Raw genomic sequence first — 21,195 nt, forward strand, 5'->3', positions numbered from 1 at the left:
ATTTTTTTGTCTAGAGCAGGGAATGTAGGGAAGCAGCGCTTAACAAATAAAATCCTTGAATCCAATGGAGCCAAAATAATAAAGAAAACATAATGGGACAGGAAAACTAATATAGTGTAGTATGTCTATAAAAGAAGAGGCAAAATATAAACAAAAAGTATATTGCACGCACACTTTTCTGGAGCTCAAGATCAGCTCAAGATCACAGCGTATGGACGGTACAATCCCCGTCTGTGGATGTCAGGATGGTCCTGATTTCCTCTGGTATCATATCCCTGTGCCAATAATTGAAGATGATGCTCCAGTGATATATATATATATATATATAGGATATAAAAGAACAGGAATAGTGTTCTCTGTATTAATAAAACAAATAAAATAAAAAGAGAAATATACTCACAATGGATGAGCAGATAGGGATTGCTCAGTCCTTGACAGCATAGGTGGTTTGTCCCCCACCCAGGAATGTGAGATACAGCTTTTCCAATAAAAGATGTCCAATGAAGGTCCAAAGGTAAAACGCAGATTAATTATATTCCAACAAATAAAAAGAAAAATAAGTAACACACTAACGTGTTTCACCTATACAAAAAGCTTTTTCAAAGTGTTACAGAGTAGCTGATCTTGAGCTCCAGAAAAGTGTGAGTGCAATATATTTTTTGTTTATATTTTGCCTCTGCTTTTATAGACATACTGCACTATATAAGTATTCCTGTCCCATTTTGTTTCCTCTTTTATATTGGCTCCATTGGATTCTACACAAGGATTTTATTTGTTAAGAGCTGCTTCCCTACATTCCCCGCTCTATTTGTATCAAAAACCAGAAAGAAGAGACTCTGGTTTGGGATAGTTTTAGCTACTGTACATATAAGGAACAACCGCCAGAAATCTAATTTGCTGCTATATCTATTTTCTTGTCTGTTTAGTTTGTCCAGATAGTTTTCCTGAATATTTTTGCATTGATGATATTTAGACGAGCTGAACTGCCACATGGACTACTATTGGACTACCCAAAATATTCTTCTTCTTCTTTTTTTTTTTTCTGGACAAGTGATACAGTCAAAAAATATATATGCCTCATTCACTGGGGGTCCACAAGCTGGGTGCTCCATCAGTTGTACCTCACACTTAGGGACACCCAATGGACATATTTGAAAAGTGGTTCAGTTGGGTTCTGCTGTTCTTTTACAGCATGACTGGGCCCTTGTCAAATTGGCAGTACTGGGAGGAAGTTAGTTCAGGTAATTTCCTCCCAAATACCGAGAGAGCACCAGGGAGGCAGGGAAGTAGGGGCAGAGAGAAGCAGAAAGAGAGACTGTACCAGACTCCAACAACCAATTTAGCCAACAACCGATTCTTTGTGGACCCCAGGAAAGCCACCCTTCTTCATCAAAAAGGTGTGTCAGTAAGAGGTGGCTAGAAAAATGTAAATTACAATTGTGTGTTTATCAGTGTGTGTTTTTGTGTTTATCAGTGTGTTTGTCTGACTGTGTCTGAATGTGTCAGAGTGTGTATATATTTGTGTGTCAGTGTGTATCTGTGTCAGAGTGTTTCCTTTTCAGTATGTATATGGATTTGTGTCATTATGTGTGTGTATTTGTGTCAATATGTGTGGGTCAGCATATATGTGTATTTGTTTCAGTATGTATGTAGCAGTGTATGTGTAAATTTCCATAAATCTTAGCCTTCAAACAGCAACACTTATCATTAATACACTCCTGCATTTTATTGCCAACACTACATACAAAAGCACACATACATTCAATTGCCAAAATTACACACAAATCCCTTTCATTTATTAAACTGCTGAAAAATCTAAAATAAGAAAATGCTTTTTTTTAAAAAATATTTGTAATCTTTCAGCTGTTAAGTAGATTGCTCCTTAATTTGGTATTCTTATATATGGCAATCACATGTAAGAATAGAAAATAATAAGAAATGTTAACACATTACAATAATTACAAACAATAATGTTTACAGAAGTATCATTGCCTTTTCTAATACAATATTGAGGTATTTAGACAAGGGATGAGTTTTTAGAATTTAGGTGGATAAATATTATAATACAATTGAAGCATGATTTACTAATTTAATTCCATGTATTTAATTTGGTTATCTGGTAAAATAAGTAATCTATTGAAAAAGTAACTTTGTTCAGATAGTATATATAAAATATATGCTAACTTCTTAATGCTGTTAAGGTGTGCTATGCTGTCATACAAAAGGATGGCTTGAATGCCATGATGGCTACATAGCATGCTAACGATTGGGTCCTTCCGATAGCCTCCATATTTACCATCCTGAGCGATCACAATCATATAAAAAACCAAAAGGGTGCACTCATCTGAACATCTAAACATGCATACACTATATGGTGCTGCTGGGACCAATCAATTGACGTTGTGGCAGGCTTATGCAATGTATGATCATATAGTGAAACTAAACCAGCATTATTTTTTCCTTAGGTGAGGTTTTTTTAAATAAAACTATTGCATTCTCTGAAACTTGAAATTGCTGTTTAGTTAATATGCGAGAGCGCTGGATCTTGTATGCTTTATATATATATATATATATATATATATATATACATATATATATGTATATATATATATATATATATATATATATATATATATATATATATATATATATATAAAGCATACAAGATCCAGTATATATACAGGGAGTGCAGAATTATTAGGCAAATGAGTATTTTGACCACATCATCCTCTTTATGCATGTTGTCTTACTCCAAGCTGTATAGGCTCGAAAGCCTACTACCAATTAAGCATATTAGGTGATGTGCATCTCTGTAATGAGAAGGGGTGTGGTCTAATGACATCAACACCCTATATCAGGTGTGCATAATTATTAGGCAACTTCCTTTCCTTTGGCAAAATGGGTCAAAAGAAGGACTTGACAGGCTCAGAAAAGTCAAAAATAGTGAGATATCTTGCAGAGGGATGCAGCACTCTTAAAATTGCAAAGCTTCTGAAGCGTGATCATCGAACAATCAAGCGTTTCATTCAAAATAGTCAACAGGGTCGCAAGAAGCGTGTGGAAAAACCAAGGCGCAAAATAACTGCCCATGAAGAAAAGTCAAGCGTGCAGCTGCCAAGATGCCACTTGCCACCAGTTTGGCCATATTTCAGAGCTGCAACATCACTGGAGTGCCCAAAAGCACAAGGTGTGCAATACTCAGAGACATGGCCAAGGTAAGAAAGGCTGAAAGACGACCACCACTGAACAAGACACACAAGCTGAAACGTCAAGACTGGGCCAAGAAATATCTCAAGACTGATTTTTCTAAGGTTTTATGGACTGATGAAATGAGAGTGAGTCTTGATGGGCCAGATGGATGGGCCCGTGGCTGGATTGGTAAAGGGCAGAGAGCTCCAGTCCGACTCAGACGCCAGCAAGGTGGAGGTGGAGTACTGGTTTGGGCTGGTATCATCAAAGATGAGCTTGTGGGGCCTTTTCGGGTTGAGGATGGAGTCAAGCTCAACTCCCAGTCCTACTGCCAGTTTCTGGAAGACACCTTCTTCAAGCAGTGGTACAGGAAGAAGTCTGCATCCTTCAAGAAAAACATGATTTTCATGCAGGACAATGCTCCATCACACGCGTCCAAGTACTCCACAGCGTGGCTGGCAAGAAAGGGTATAAAAGAAGAAAATCTAATGACATGGCCTCCTTGTTCACCTGATCTGAACCCCATTGAGAACCTGTGGTCCATCATCAAATGTGAGATTTACAAGGAGGGAAAACAGTACACCTCTCTGAACAGTGTCTGGGAGGCTGTGGTTGCTTCTGCACGCAATGTTGATGGTGAACAGATCAAAACACTGACAGAATCCATGGATGGCAGGCTTTTGAGTGTCCTTGCAAAGAAAGGTGGCTATATTGGTCACTGATTTGTTTTTGTTTTGTTTTTGAATGTCAGAAATGTATATTTATGAATGTTGAGATGTTATATTGGTTTCACTGGTAAAAATAAATAATTGAAATGGGTATATATTTGTTTTTTGTTAAGTTGCCTAATAATTATGCACAGTAATAGTCACCTGCACACACAGATATCCCCCTAAAATAGCTAAAACTAAAAACAAACTAAAAACTACTTCCGAAAATATTCAGCTTTGATATTAATGAGTTTTTTGGGTTCATTGAGAACATGGTTGTTGTTCAATAATAAAATTAATCCTCAAAAATACAACTTGCCTAATAATTCTGCACTCCCTGTATATATATATATATATATATATATATATATATATATATATATATACTGTTGTACTCAGACATCACTGAACACAAATATGTGTGTTTTAGAGCAGTACAAGCTAACAGTATTATGGCATTCACAGTTAAAATGCTATGCAAAACTTGGAAAAACTTGCAAAAATAACAAAGCTTCAAAATTACTTACAGTTTTTTTTAGATTTTATTTATATTAATTTATGGTAAATTAAATCCCTCTTTCTGCTGACTAAAATGTTATACAATAAGTGTGGGTGCAAATTATGGCTGAGCAATCATATAGCTCAAGTTCTAGATTTTGATTTAGTCAGAACTTTTACAACTGCGTGGGAAGTTAATCACCAAATGCAAGATTTTGTCTGAATGCAAAAAAATCCAGTCTCATATTTACTAAAGGCACATATAGTCAGAAATTGGTTGGGTTGAGCGGATCTGCAGCCTGGATACAAGTGTCCAGATTGAAATCAATGCTTTTGCAACCAAACCCTACATAATGTATTGGATTTGAAAAATTCACAATGCACTGATATTAACAAAAATTTAAGAAGCAAATGCATCTGGATGCACATATGCAAATGTTTGCTCACTTGCATTATATTGCATGATAATTGTACTATTGTATGGTACTATTAGCAATTCTAGCAGATAAATAGTTAAAACCCTTGGTGGTAGAACAGGTGGGGGCATATTTAGCAAATATGTAAAACTAGCGTCTGGGCTGGATTACCATCTTCTCCCATGGTTAGCAGGTGGGGGATATTATTATTATTTTTTTTAAAAAATAGGGGTACATAAATATGTACCTTCCTGGCTTTACCCATGGTCAATGGTGGGGACCACTATGTTTATATGGGAGGGGATCTAATGTCCCGATACCAGCCCCTACCCATTAGTGACAGGTGGGGGAGGACCTAATGTCCCCTAGCCATTTATGGTGGATGGAAGCTCTATTAATAATATATGGGGGAAACTAATGTCCCCTTATCAGGTCCCCATCCATGGGCAAGGGTGGTTTGGAAATTACATTGTCCACCTCCCAAATAGTAGCAAACAACCCTCCCCCTTGGTGGGTATGGGTCCCCAATCATTGACACATCCCTTCTTAAAAGAAAATTATCCTTACCTGTCATCAAACTAATAATAGTGAAGGGGGGCGGGGCATAAAACCTAATATCTGTAGGAACAAAATACCATCTAAAGGGTTCTTCCTAGTAAATTTTTGTATCTTTAGGCTCCCAAACAGCCAGGACTCTGTGCTAAATTAGTGGGAAAAGCATTTGTATTAGAATGTATTAGAATGTATTAGAATGCTCTGATTGGTTGGCTTGTAAGCCAACCAATTAGATCGCTTTGACAGGCAAATCTTGAGACATGTTGGGCGGTAATTCTCACTTGATTTTCAGAGCACACGCTAATTGGTTGTAAAATGATCATGCGGCAAGTGGGAGAATAGGGAGATTTCTTGAAGTAATATGGGGTCTACTTGATCCCCATAGACTTATAAATGTATTTATTTCTACTTTTGCTAGCTAGTTAGCAAAGGCTGTCCAGCCTCCACATGGTTGACTTTCTCACTGTTAAGGAGGAAAATACATTTGACAGGAGGAAAATACATTTTTAAAATATGGGCCCAGATTTGAAGCATCCGGTCCCAGATTTAAAACATTCAGGGTGTATTTCTGCAAATTGGCAGACCACATTCTGGCCCATTTGGTGCCTGAATTGCAATATCCAGACATTGATAAATAGCTTTTACAATGTCCATATTTTGCATTCTGAATGTCTTCCATTCAGCATAGGAACATTTGAATACGAATAGCCCTGACATTGTGGACATTCTAAAGGGCAAATCAATTTTGTTAATTGAATAAGGGAGAAGAAAATAGTAGGAGAGGTAGCTAACAGAAAAGCACAGGTATCCAAATCGAGAGATATGTTAACAAAATTAGGAATGTACTTTCAAAGGTAAGGCAGATAAAAGCTATTATATATTTTTGGCTGTTATTTGACGTATAAGCCTTTTTAAGGATGGTGTGCCAATTGCAACAGTCTGCTGATTTCTGCTGATTTCTTTTAATGTCAGTTTTTTTCCTTATTTTCTTATGCAGAATACAATTTAATACAATTTAATTATCTACAATGAAACAAACTATATATTCTATATGATTACTATATGTAAGAAATAATAAATATATTTAAAAAGACAAAAGCAATTAGAAAGGGAATCTTTAAATGTGCAATAATTATGTGTAACAATCTCTGAAATGTAGATAGTCAAATATGGATTGGTGCACAAATAGAACACATATGTATGTACAGTCAGAGTTGGTTTGATAAATAATTAAAGGATCACTATAGGGTCAGGAACACAAACATGTATTCCTGACCCTATCGTTAAAACTCACCATTTAGGTGGCTTGCCCCCCCCTTCCCCTGCCTTAATCCCCCTATAACAGTTTAAAACTCACCTTCTTTCTAGTGCCGCTTCGGTAAAAATATTTACTTATATAATATATAATTATTAAAAATATAATTTAAAAATAGTTTTCCACTGCTTCTCCTTTTTATTCCTCTGTTGATCACTTTTCACTTGATCTGTGAATAAAATCAATATTTAATGGCTTTCTCCTAACCCTTCATTTTCTTTATTTCCATGAATCATCTCTTTAAAAAAACTTTGTTTTTAACATTTGCTTCTCTTTTTTTATGGTAGGTTTTCATTGGATCGCCATACTGACCTTGACAGGATATTTAATATACACTCAGGAAATGGATCAATTTATACAGCAAAACCTCTGGACCGTGAAATATCCCAGTGGCATAATCTTAGCATCATAGCTACGGAAATTAGTAAGCGTATTTATTTTATATTGCAATAGCATCAATTGCTTTAATTACTTAAATCTTATTCTGTGAATGCATTTTATTTTAAAATAATGTGCTTCAGACTAAACATCTGTTCATAGTGGATATAAAGAAAAATATATACTATTATCCAACGTTAGAATTTAATTATTTGTTCATTCTGGTTTTACAATCAAACGTTGATGTTATATTTGTGTTTTTAGTTAAATATCAAATAATTTTATTTCATTTTTTTGGTAATAAAAATATAATAACAGAAAGAAAAACATAGTAAAACATCCATGGAGCTGATCTGTTATAAGGCTGAGAGTGAAATGTTTGAAGTATTAACTTCAGATAACTAAACTTAATATTTCAATAACTAGCACTAAGAGGCGTGTTTAAATTGAGTCATTTTCTTAACTTGTTTCATAAACAAGGGTAAAACTGGCTTTTAAAAAAAATCAGCATTTGTTAAATTATTTTAAAGTATATATAAAAAACTTTGATTTTCATTAAACAATCAGTAAATATTAAGGGATGACATTTTAAAGGAAGCCTATAGTCCCAAAAATAATAATAATTTTCTAAGCTTCCCTTCTGTTCGCTGTGCTTTGTCTATCCCCCTTTGATATAAAAAAATAAAATAAAAAATGAAAGTTAAAATAAAAATTATTTAACATGTTTCCAGTGCAGGGACTCCTCCACTACCACTGCCTGATCCACCTTCAAAGATGTTAGCATGCGTGCTGATGTCTTCCGCAATCTCCTCCAATCCAATACTTCTCATAGAGATGCAATGGATTGGAAACAGGCAAACACAGCCAAATACCAAGCTCCTCCAATCAAATGCTAAATTCTAGGTCCGAGTTTGACTGAGGAAGACTACCACATGAGGTGTATTAATTACCCTGTAATGCATACATTGCATTTTATATGAAATTGCAATGTTTTACAATGACCACTTTATTGACTCTTCATGGAGATGATAGTACTTTAAGAGTCATGATAAAACACAGCCATGGTTTGTTTGATTTTTTTTTTTTTATTCAATATAACTTTTACCTTTTGGCAAGCTTACGAGATGATAGATGTCAAAATACGTGATTAAATGTCATGACCAATGCAATTTAATCTTAAATGTTGGATAACCTGGTTTAATCTATGCATTGAGGTAGCAGAATTGCTATCAAATGTCTAGATTGTAAAATCTGATGTTAAAAAACAGCCATTCTCACCTCTTCTCAGTACCAAACCTGTGCCAATCAGCAAAGAGATAATGATGTGCCCTGCATGTCTGTTATCAGGAAAACCTTCCTCTGAGCATCTATTCTGCTCGATTTCAACTTACTGGAAAGCAATGCCTGGAAGGTAAAGTAGGGAGGACGGGGAAGTCACTGTGTGAGAACAGTATGAAACGAGGAAACACAGAGGATTATTTATTTTAGGAGATTTGGGCAGGCAATCTGAGAGTAGAGAGTGAGAACAGTGTGTTTTATTTACACAAATGTAAAGTGTTGGGGACTTTTAACCTGTTATCAGAAGCAAGTCTGTTCTTCCCAAACATGGGTATGAAGAAGAGGTGTGTCTGAAAGCAGGTGTAACAACCACTGAAAATATGACTGATGCTCTCAGCAACTTAATTGTATAACATGAGTCAAGCCAGGTGGTTAGAAAATTGTAAACCTATATCTGTCATCACAAGCTTGATTCAAAGCTGCCATTCAGTAACGTTTCTGCTAGTGATGGTTATACCATGCTCTAAATCAGGGGTCAGCACTTGTGAATTGGAATCACACTGGAGTAGAGCATCCCATAGCAGCCATCATTGCTCCTGACCTTAACCTGTACCTTCTGTGTGTCTTTACCCCCAACTCCCCAATCAATATGTAGCTCTTTCCAGTTATTCAATTATTTAGTCCTAGAATTTTTGGGGAAAGTTCTGCTTTTTCAAATGTATTTTTAGGTTTATTTACTTTTATTTAATACATGATCATGACTATCTAACCTACCACTGTATTGCTCAGTTATGTTTCTTACATGAGAAGACTATTATCAACCTGTATGATGATTTTGCTTTAAACTAACCTTCACAGTTGAATTAGGAAACTTAATTAAACAGATATTGTGAATATGTAGTGGCAATTTTAATGCTCAATAATTTTGTCTTGCTTTATTCTAATCAAAGAAGCACACTATCTTGATTGCAGATGTAAAAATAGATATCAAGTGGCCAGTGACCACAAATTATCTTCAATAAAAGAAAGAAAAAGTATTCTTGCCTGTAAAATATGGAAAACTTTTAAAACTGCTATGTTTCCTTTTGGCATTTTGGAAATCATTAAAAATGTGCTGGCTTTAATAAACACTGATCTAAAAGCCCAATTGTCCTTAGGTTATCAAAGATCTAGCCCAAAAACCCTTCATTTATTATTTTAAAAAATAGTAGTTAGCAGCTAAATGTTGGGCAAAGGAAGCATTTGGTCTAGTGATTGAAGTTCAAGTAAAAAAAAAAAAAAGTACAACTATGAAATTGATTTAATCTATATTTCATTTATTGGTTGATAATGTTTCAAGGCTTTCAAGGCTGATAGTCTGAAATATGAATGTAAAAGAAGATACAAATATATTATTAATGGAGAAAATTAAATGTCCTACCATGTAGGATGTATATTTCATATTAATAAAGAAGAAATCAATGGGGTTATTTTACTAAACACGAAATTGTGTTGAAATAAAATTATAAAACTGGTCTATAATATGGTAATTGGAAAAAGAGTTGAACTGGATAATTTTCCCTTTAGGCTGTTTAAGAAAAATGCAGCATGCCCTTTTAGATTTACGTAGTAAAGATACAAAACAAAAAACTCCTACAAGAAAGATAATTAAGCAGTGAAACTGCAGGGGCATGATAAATACATCAAAACTGATTCATTAAGCTAAAGTTGTTTTGGTGCCTATAGTGATCCTTGAATGAGAAAGTGTAAAATTATAGTTACCTATTGAATAACAAAAGTGCCATAATTACTTTTGTCGCTAACTTGCAGAAGTTGGGAAAATCCACAGTCACTAAAAGATAAAAAAAAAAAAATACATGAAAGATTACTACAATTAGAGGACTTAACTTGTCATAAAAAAAGGGATTTGGATTCTTACAATACAAGCTAATGTACATGTAGACCACTAATACCGTAATAATGTCTGCAAAACTAGTAAAAACTGAATGCACTTTGATTGAATAATTTGATTTTAATAAATAATCATTCATGTGCAAAAGTGTGCTCACTGTTAGACTTGACAGAGGAATGTGAAAAACCTTTATTTTGGTTCTGAGCAGCCTTGCTACAGTAGGGGTTAATGGGGTGCACAGACAGACGAAGGGTAAGAGTGTTAACATAAGGGAAGGTTGGATAGTTGTATGAACAAACAATGCTAAATAATATTTAAGTCTGTTCATCAGCGTATTTTTTAATATACATTTCTATTACAGTTATCATATTAAGCAAGGTTTACAATGAGCATCAAATGCAAAATACACTTTTTAAACTTCCACCACATATAAATACCTATTTGCTATTTTAAGATGTAATTGCTATGACATTCTTACATATAATCTTCTTTTTCTTTTTTTAACAGCTGTGATTTTAAATTAAGCATTTTGTCACAATTTAAAGAACAGTTGCCACAGAAATCATGATTGCATATTTACTAATTAACATAAACCAAGTCACAAGTAGCCATTTTAATTATGCTAAAATACATGCATAAAACTCTGCATGTTTATACAGAAAAAAAACAAAAAACTGGCACATACAAATATTCAAATTGTTGATTGTAAAATGTACCTTTACTAGCACAGATTGCTTAGTAAATTCTACCATCTGTCTCTGCGGAATCGCCAACTGGCAGACACATTTACACAGGCAATAGGTCAAAAAAACCAAATAAGGCAAAAATGATATGAGTGAATGTAAAACTTGTGTCATGAAGTCTTTTGAAGTTTAATTTTTTTAGAATATATATATATATATATATATATATATATATATATATATATATATATATATATATTGTGAGACATTGTACCTTGAAATCAAAGAAAGGAGAATTGCCTTCCAGATTAACTTTTACTCTAAAGAAAACAGCAACTATGAGCAAAATGGCCAACTTGAAGAAAAATGATGTTATTTGCAGAAGATAAATCCGTTTCAAAGCCCTCTTTTTGAGCCTCTGCCTAGTCATGGTGGGACAGCTAGAGGGTGGTTACTGGTTGCAGGTTCAAACCAGAAAAGTAGGCCTGGTCCAATATAGAAGAATGGGCAGTAATAGGTTGCTCTTCATTCAAGATGAAAGCCAGTCAGCGAGAAGAGAGGTACACTAGTGAAAAGAAAAAATATACAACTGGAGGCATATTTACACAAGTGTATACATCTGGAAAACCCAAAACTGAGATCCATGTCTTGCTCAGTTTAGTCCATCAAACACTGATTTTGTGACTGCAGGAGAGAGGTTAAGCGGAAGGTAGGCCAGCAAGCACCATATGAAAGAAGAAATGGTGGAGGACCAATATTTACATTGAAAGTAATCGCTCAAAAGAGTCATCTCCAGTGACGTAGTGAAGAGTCACAAAGGAACCATCAACACTGACGCTGAGCCTGTTGAGGTCCATGAAAGTAACATATACAAAATGATCTAACAATGTTTTTAAAATGTGACACAACACTAGCCTATGCATTAGCATTTGGTTAATAATGATAATGGCTAAAGGGTAAATCCTACTAATAATGGTGGTGATGGCCTCATTGTCAAGGTTTTCCAACTATCAGAAACCATAACACAACTGCTGCTCATGGATTGGGGAACAAGACCCAACCCTACCCTCGCAATTTTAGCTTGCGAGTAATACACAACATTGAGGATGGTGGGTTTCTTTTTCTTATTACCATAAATTAGGTATACAAATAATTATGTGTTGTGTAAAGTAACCCAACTTTATTCACCAAAAATGGTCTCACACTAAAACGAATGACAAGTGACAATTTCTTATCTCCCACTCAAAGTTTCCTCTCATGCTTCTGGCAGTACTAGTTGCTAGATACAGCATAAAGCACTTAAACTCCTACTACTCTTGGTTGTCAGCAACGACCATAGTCCATATCAGCCCCAATGCACACAGTAAAAAACAAAGAAAAAAAATTAACTGCGCTCTTCCCAAATCCCTATGCATATTTAAACAAATGGAGGTTATTTAGTTACTCCAATGGCCATGAGAGGGGATTCCAACTTGCCATGTCAAGGCAAATCTCTTAGGTGGACTAAAGCTAGTCTCACACAAGAATCAATGACTCACTTCAATACAGGCACAGCACGGGTAAACACACCAGATTACTTCTGGTCTGCCTCCTTTAATAGCTAAAGTCAGTGTCTAGAAGAATCCTACTTGAAAGTATAGATGATTTTTTATTGACCCCCATTTTTTCCCTTTACTGGTAACCTCACTTTATTTGTAAATAAAATCAATGTTTAGTGGCTGCTCCCTAACCATCAATCATCTTTTTTGTTGTTTTATTCTTTTTGCTACCTCTTGGTTGGACAGATGAATCAGTCCAGATGATTGTTCAGACCTCTTGCCATCAAGACAACTAAGCTGTTTATTTGCACCCATCGAAAAAAAGAAAAATGATATAGCTTCTCCTCCATTCCATCCATCTTTTTTCTGGTGTCAGAAAAGGCACTCTAAATTATGAATGAAAGTTAGCATGTTCAGGCTTGTGTGAGTCCTGTCACCCGAGATTCTGCCACATGACATTTTTGAAATAGGACATTTGTCCAACCACCCGATCAGCTGAATTGCAGTTCACTCTGAAAAAAATCTCCAAGTCTAATAAACTGAAGAATTTAGCCCTTTTTTATCCTAATATGAATTCATATTGTAAACTCTTTGGGTTCCTGTAATATTTTGCAGTTGTCTCATCTATTCTTAAATTTCCCCCTTCATGATATTATAAAGCACTGCAGAATATGTTGGCACTGTATAAATATGAATAATAATAATAATGATAATAATTGAAGGTCGATATATATGTCCAAAATTATGTATCATATTGAACTGTGATTTTGAACTGTGCTGGGTGTATATCTGTGTGATAAATTCTTTTTTCTACATATTGCCTTAACATTTAAAGCTATTTTTAGGTGTATTGTGAAAGTAAATGACACATGCACATTACTTATATAAACATGTAAATATTTTTCAAATTCATGTGCATGCCCAATTGCATTCTTTTTATCGATAACTGGTATGCTTTGACTTTTGTTTAAGTGTTAAAATATAATGACATACGTACTGTATACTATGTATTTTTCCTTTAGGATATATAAAGAGTTTGCAGATTTGAACTTAAATTGTTCTCAAGTGATAGTTACTGACTCTTTTTCTGCTAATGCTATCTCACCAAAATTAAAACCTCTTTCAGCTAGGTGTTTCAGGTTTTTAGTTTGTGAGTTTGTGTCAGTAGAAAAAGAGTCAGTAACTATCAAAACATTTCCAATTATTTATTATTTTCCGTGAGAGATGCTACAACTGTTCTGATATTTGGAAATTATGACACTTGATTGATTAGTTTTTCTATTGTGAAAAAAATTGTTACTCACTCACAAGAGTAAAATCAGCTTAGCTTGTATATAAACGTTAATAACAATTTTTAAAATTAACTAACTGAATACTGAGTTATTTTACATATAGCTACTCTTGCAATAATTACAAGTTAACTTGCAATTACAAATAAAACAACCTGTACCGAAACTCCTGAAATGTAGTAATAACATTGTCACAACTGCACTTACCTGTGACTCTCCCGCCGTATCTCTGCTCCTCTCAGAAGTTGAGATTAGGGTACATAAAGTAGAGAGGGTGTGACATTTGTACATCAAAGGGGTGTGTACATCGAGATAACAGACATTTCATAGAAAACATGCTATCTTCTCCCTTTATCCATATTCTCCTCCCCTAAAGCTGAAATATCCTTAACCTAATACAGTGGTTACTCATCTATTCTCAGCATGCTTTCCCCAGTTCCCCCTTGTGGGGTAGATGTGGAACCTCTGCTACTGTTGTCCATCTTTTGTATAGTCCCTTCCCTGTATGTGTGGTATTACTCCTGCCCCTCGTATCGAAGAAAAACATTCAGCAACTTAACTCACCCTGCCACTGGTGAGTCAGATTGACTGTCTCGACTCCCAGTAACGATGCCTGGTGCTGGGTAGTGGAAGCGACCATCTCCACTCCTAGTGATGCTGGTTGCTGCAGGGGAGAGAGACTGGTTGTCTCTCCTCCCTTTTCAACACACTGCCGCTGGGGATCTTGGTCAGCTGCCCAGCATCCTTGTAGGGCCGGTAGAGAGACCTCGGTCCCATCTCCACCTGCCATCTGTGGTTGTTCCCAGGACCAGTCTATGAGGTTCCCCCCTTTGGTAGCTGGTAGGGAAGCAGGGGGTAACTCAGCCAGGTCTTCCATGCTGTAGGGTGGCAGATCTGGTTCTACTTGTCGGGTAGATTGGGGCCGAATTGAGCTGAGGAAGTATTGGTAGTCCTGCTCCAGTTCCCACTCACTACTAACCAGCATTCTCTGTCCCTCTTCTGGGGTAAGCATGATCTTCCCCGCTCCATTTCTTCTAGCGATCAGGCAGGTTGGGAAGCCCCACTTGTATGGCACAGAGGAGTCTTTCAAAACTTTGGTGATGGGGCAAATGCTCTCCTCTTCCACATATAGTTGCACTCCTGCAAAGCAATCTTCCAGGCCTTGTGGGTCTCGTGTTGCTGCCAGCATGAGCCTTTCCTTCATTGTGTAGAAGTGTACTTGGAAAATCATGTCCCTGGGCACCGCTGCTGGTATTTTCTGCGTTTTCGCTAGCCTGTGTACTCTATCCAGATGTAAATCTGGGTCTTTTACCTCTGGTAGTAGAGCTCAAGACAGTTGTGTGACGTATTCCTTCAGTTCAGGTGCTTTGATGTCCTTGGGTATGCCACGCAATCTTCTATTGTTCCTGTGGACCCTGTCATCGAGGTCCACCATTTTCATTTCCATCTGTTGCAGTTGGGATTGGAAGGTAGTATACACATCAGCCAAGGTGTTGTGCACCTCAATTACCTCCTCTATTTTGTCCTCCAAGTGAGCTGTCCAGTCGCCTATAGCTTGCACATCTCTTTTGATATCTGCGGCTAGTTTCTGATAATCAGCCCTCATAGTATGCTTTAGATTCGCTATTAGGAGCTTGATGTCCACTTCAGCTGGCAGAAGACTAGGTTGCCTGGATACCGCGGTGACATCACTGGCTTCAGATTCCGAAGTAGGTGAGTGTGCATCTCCGTCGTCATCTTTTCTCTGGCTGCTCAGCGGTGACAGGGCCATAATCTGTAAATTGGCCTTCTGCCATTGTTTGTGGGCCAGTTTGCTTGCCATCTCACTCTCTCTCACAGTTCAGGGTGGCTAGTGAATGTTTGGTAGCCAGTATTTTGCTCTGGTATCAGGCTATAAGTGTTGTGTGCAGATGGAGCTAATTACTCATGCGTCTAGCGCTATTTGAGACGTGGCCACGCCCCCACCAAATCAGATTTTAAGACATATTGATACATTAATGCAGTAATTTCTAAAAGGTCCATATACTTTTTCTTGCCACTGTATGTAAATAGCTACAATCATCTATTAGTACCTGTCAAATATCCTGGTTAATAGACTGCATGAACTGTTGGTTGTATTGGTGTATCCATTTCAAATAACCCCAACATCTACCTGCATTTTGTTATGTTTTGTATCCATTCATGGTTATAAAAAAATAAAATAATAAAAGGTGTACTTCAAAAACACACCAAATGTGATAATGTCAGTGAGACTTGCTAAACTATAGGTCGGGTACGTAGCTAACTCCCTATTTCTCACACATTCCAGAGCATTGGGACCAGGAAATAATAATCAAAGGACTTTACAAATTTCTAGTACGCTGAGATGACTTGGAGATAATCCTCCCATTTATCAATCTTGCATATTAATAATAGTGATGTATGGGCATATTTTTTTTTTATTTTTTTTTTGCGTGTTTGTTCTGTTCCATGTATTATGCAAATTATTAAATGTTGCATTTGTCCTGCATATTTCTGTTGAGTTGCCATCCTAAAAAAACTAAATTTCTCAATAGAAGGCATACTAATATTAAGTCTTACCTGTGTTGACTCTATTGACATATAGACACACATACATACAAATGTATATATGTTTCGGTCTAGGTAATATAACATTTCCATAATCGCCTTTTGTTACTTTATCCTGCTATTGTTAAGCTGATTTCTAAAAAAAAAATAACCTAATTTGTCCAAACAACAGATTTTGAAAAAAATCTTTCAGAGAAATTCACTTTTTTGAGAAATATATTAGCATCAATAAAATATCCTAACATTTAGACTCTATCCAAAAAGAATACATGATTCCAAATCTATTTTAACTTACCTGACCTTTCTCAGTACCCTATGCCAGGAAATCAGTGTGACCAGAATTGGCACCCAGGAGGCACATGCCATCGGTACTTTGTCCACCACGTTTTGCTTTATTTAATAGCCAGCACAGCTGTATTTCAGCTTCTGGAAAAGAATCATATTATTTTACACTTCAAATAATATATTGTATGTGATTAAGTTATTACAAAATAATAATTGTGGAATAAATAATATTTTTTATGTTTATATATAATATTTTTTACTTAGAGTTTTTAAAATCAATTAATAATTAATCTTATTTGTTTTTAGAAGGAACCTGAAAATTCTGTGTTTTTGTTTCTAACTTTGATGCTTAATGACACAGTTGGAACAAACAAATAGTGTTAAAAGGTCTCTCAGTAATAGAGTCCCATTACTTTGTTTTTACTCCAACTGTGTTGTCAGTGTCATCTTGTTACTACAGTAAAAAGAGTCTGCATTGCATAGAGCAATATTTTAGTAGGATGACATTAGCAAATAATCAAGCATGATATTATCTAAATGTAATTCTTTTTTATAACATTGTGGCTTAATAATAATAATATATTGATAAATAAACACAATAAGTTAGACAGTGATTTAAAATGTAAAGTGACAATAAAAAGGTATACATATAATTTTATTGTCAAGGTAGTTACCGTATATACTCGAGTATAAGCCGACCCGAATATAAGCCGAGGCCCCTAATTTTACCCCAAAAAACTGGGAAAACTTATTGACTCGAGTATAAGACTAGGGTGGGAAATGCAGCAGCTACTGGTAAATTTCTAAATAAAATTAGATCCTAAAAAAAATATATTAATTGAATTTTTATTTGCAGTGTGTGTGTATGAGTGCAGTGTGTGTGTGTGTGCAGTGTGTGTATATGAATGCAGTGTGTATATGAATGCAGTGTGTATATGAATGCAGTGTGAGTGCAGTGCGTGTGTGTGAATGCAGTGTGTATATGAGTGCAGTGTGTGTGTGTGTGAATGCAGTGTGTATATGAGTGCGTGTATGAATGCAGTGTGTATATGAATGCAGTGTGAGTGCAGTGTGTGTGTGAATGCAGTGTGTGTGTGAGTGCAGTGTGTGCAGTGTATGTATGAGTGCAGTGTGTGTGTATAAATGCAGTGTGTATATCAATGCAGTGCGAGTGCAGTGTGTATATGAGTGCAGTGTGTGTGTGTGTGTGTGTGAATGCAGTGTGTATATGAGTGCGTGTATGAATGCAGTGTGTATATAAATACAGTGTGAGTGCAGTGTGTGTGTGAATGCAGTGTGTATATGAGTGCAGTGTGTGTGTGTGAATGCAGTGTGTGTGTATGAGTGCAGTGTGTGCAGTGTGTGTGTATAAATGCAGTGTGTATATCAATGCAGTGTGAGTGCAGTGTGTATATGAGTGCAGTGTATATGAGTGCAGTGTGTGTGTGTGTGTGTGTGCAGTGTGTATATGAGTGCAGTGTGTGTGTGTGTGAATGCAGTGTGTGTGTGTGTGAGATGCAGAGCCTTGGTGGGGGGTGGTCATTTTAATATATTTTTTATTATTATTATTTTAATTTTTTTTGTTATATTATTTTTTTTATTACTATTTTTATTATTGTTGTATTATTATTATTTTATTTTTTTTGGTATATTATTAATGTATTTATTTTTATTACAATTATACATTTTTTTGTCCCCCCTCCCTGCTTGCTAGCGTGCCAGGGAGGGGGGGCTCCTTCCCTGGTGGTCCAGTGGGATTGGTAGTTCAGTGGGGGGAGAGAGGGGTGCTGGCAGAGCTGTACTTACCTTTCCTGCAGCTCCTGTCAGCTCTCTCCTCCTCCGCGCGGTCTGTGCAGCTCCCTCTATCAGCTCACACTGTAAGTCTCGCGAGAGCCGCGGCTCTCGCGAGATTTACACTGGGAGCTGACCGAGGTGCTGAACGGACGGCGCAGAGGAGGAGAGAGCTGACAGGAGCTGCAGGAGAGGTAAGTAACATCTCTGACAGCCCCTGTCTGTATTATGGCAATGCAAATTGCCATAATACAGACCATTTACTCGAGTATAAGCCGAGTTGGGGTTTTTCAGCACAAAAAATGTGCTGAAAAACTCGGCTTATACTCGAGTATATACGGTAATCATTTTAAAAGTACATATTTGTATAGTATTTGTAGTAGTATTTCGTACTTGTAGTAGTATAGCATTTGTAAAGTATATATCTGAACTTTATAGAAAGCTGCACTTTTATTAAGCAAACTCGTTGTTATACCCCATGACTGTCAATCAGACAACTGGTCCTGTTTCTTCCTGGTTGTGCTTCTCAGTGAAGCTACAATCATGCTCAGAGCATGTCTCGCAAAAATGTCTCATTCAGCTGCATTGGGAAGTCTGTAATTGGACAGCCTCAGAACATATGGGCTGAGGAAAAAAACATATGCTGCTTTTGCCAATTTGTAGATATACCTCCCATGGAAAGAATGCATAATTAAATACATGCATGATTTCATTGAGGCTATAGCTACGAAACAATGATTTTTATTTATTGAAATTTTTTGGTATTTCGGCAGTGCATTTAAGTCTTTTTTTATTTTTATTTTTGGTGTCGGGGAAAACAGACCAGAACTGAAAAGGTTACTACAATCAAATCCATTGTTTTACAAAAAAAAACATTTTTTTTGTTGAAGTACAATTTATGAAAATTTACAGGGTTTTACATTGTTACCAAATTTAAGGCCAGAGTAGAGTCATGACTGACTTAGAAAATATTTCCAGTTCGGCTGGTTTAACCTCACATTTGAAATTCACTTTAAATTTACCTTCAATTCTCACTTTTGCAAAAAAAAACCCTGTTAGAAGTATCTTTTTTTTTTATAAGTTATCAATATGGATTAGTTTATTTTTGCAGTCTTAATACATTATCTATACAACGCCTAAAAAAGAATGAGTCAGCTCCTGTCAGATATTCTGATTGCCCTTTTTTTTGTATTTTTTTTTGTATATTGACTCCTCCCCCAATAAATGTGAAAATAGTTCAATAAAAACATTTGGGGCTTTATGTTATTGTCATAAATAATGCTTTATGCACCCAGCTATATCTATACTTATCTGAGATGGAAATTCTAAACATATGTTCTGTGGCTGCATGCCAGATTCTACAAAAGAAGTGCTAACTATTGCAGAACGGCTTTACATCATGTTTTGCTCATAGTCATGGCATGCCATGGACTATTTTATTTTGTTTTTCATTCAAATGACACTAGTGACTCCCGGCCAATAGTCAAATTGATTTGATTATGCCAGAAGAAGGAACATCCCAGTATGATACTCAATCTAGCGCCAATTACCAGATCAGCATGGAAATCTAGTTTTTCCAATGGTGAATTGATACTAAACTTTGGAATAAAAATGAGTAGTTCATTCCAATAGATCATTTGAGTGCATGTCCGTCTGACAGTATTCTTGACTAGTTGGGTTTTGAAGCAAAATAGCAAACATACAAGATGAACATTTTATGTCAGAAATATCCTTTCCCCTTTATGAGGAATAGCATTTCTGGTTCTCTACAGATAAATGTAAAATGAGAAAGTTCAAGAGATTAATACTTGCCATAGGCACTACAAAATAGCCTTCAATATGGTATTTTTGTTCTGCAGTTTCCTGTGTATAGCACACCAACCTTTCAAGCAATGTTAACCTGAGGTGACTATAAAATTCTGCCTCATTTTATAGTTTCTCTCATATTAATAATTCCCAGTTGAAGACAAGAGATGACTCATTTTTCTACCTATTTTGTCAGTAACAAAGTGTAGAAAGTGGTTTCTAGCACTTGGAAAATCACTATAACAAGATCACCATAATTAAATAGCTTAATATGATTGTTTTATATTGCTAGTGTATCTTAACTGTGTCAATAAAAATTGTATCTACTGGAAAAAGCAAAAAAACATACCTACCTTTCCATCTTCCTCTCTATGCCCATACTGATAAAAATGGCTCCTTCAAGGCACTGGGAAGGCTACAATGAGTCCCTCTGTATTGAGCAGTGGGGTGGAACCTCCCAAGCTACCTATCACTACTATGGGTGATGATGATCTAGTAAGGACTCTCTGCACTTCAAGGAACACTATAGTCATTCAAACCACTTCAACTCAGTGTCCCTGTCCTTTTAACCCTGCAATGTAAATGTAGTTTGTGAGAAACTGCAATGTTTACATTGCAGGATTAAGTCCATTGGCTGCCAGTATGAAAGCCATTAGAGGTGCTTCAATTGCACTGACCAAGTAAAACATGGTTATGTGTTTTACATATCTCATCCGCACTCTGTCTCCCTCTCTTGCTCTTCCTCTCGCTAAAATTTTCAATCTCTCCCTTTCCTCCAGCACATTTCATTCACCCTTCAAGTATGCAACCATAACGCTGATTCTGAAAAAGCCCAACCTTCACCCCAACTCACCATCGAACTACCACCCTATATCGCTTCTGCCATTTGCCTCAAAAATCCTTGAGAGAGTTGTGTATGCAAGATTGACATACTTCCTCAAATCCAACTCTCTGCTTGACCCACTTCAGTCTGGATTCCGCGCTCGTCACTCTGGTGAAACAGCT

The 21,195-nt window shown here is 36.1% G+C and overlaps 1 protein-coding gene across 1 annotated transcript in view; it reads left to right on the forward strand.

The window, feature by feature from the left end:
- LOC134608750 (cadherin-10) overlaps positions 1 to 21,195 on the forward strand; it is a 224,372-nt gene that overhangs the window by 168,869 nt on the left and 34,308 nt on the right. The window contains exon 7 of the mRNA XM_063451836.1: positions 6,971 to 7,107. Within this exon, the coding sequence (XP_063307906.1) occupies positions 6,971 to 7,107 (137 nt within the window). The remainder of the gene's footprint in view (positions 1 to 6,970; positions 7,108 to 21,195) is intronic.

The sequence above is a fragment of the Pelobates fuscus genome, chromosome 4 (assembly GCF_036172605.1).
Source record: "Pelobates fuscus isolate aPelFus1 chromosome 4, aPelFus1.pri, whole genome shotgun sequence".
Taxonomy (NCBI): domain Eukaryota; kingdom Metazoa; phylum Chordata; class Amphibia; order Anura; family Pelobatidae; genus Pelobates; species Pelobates fuscus.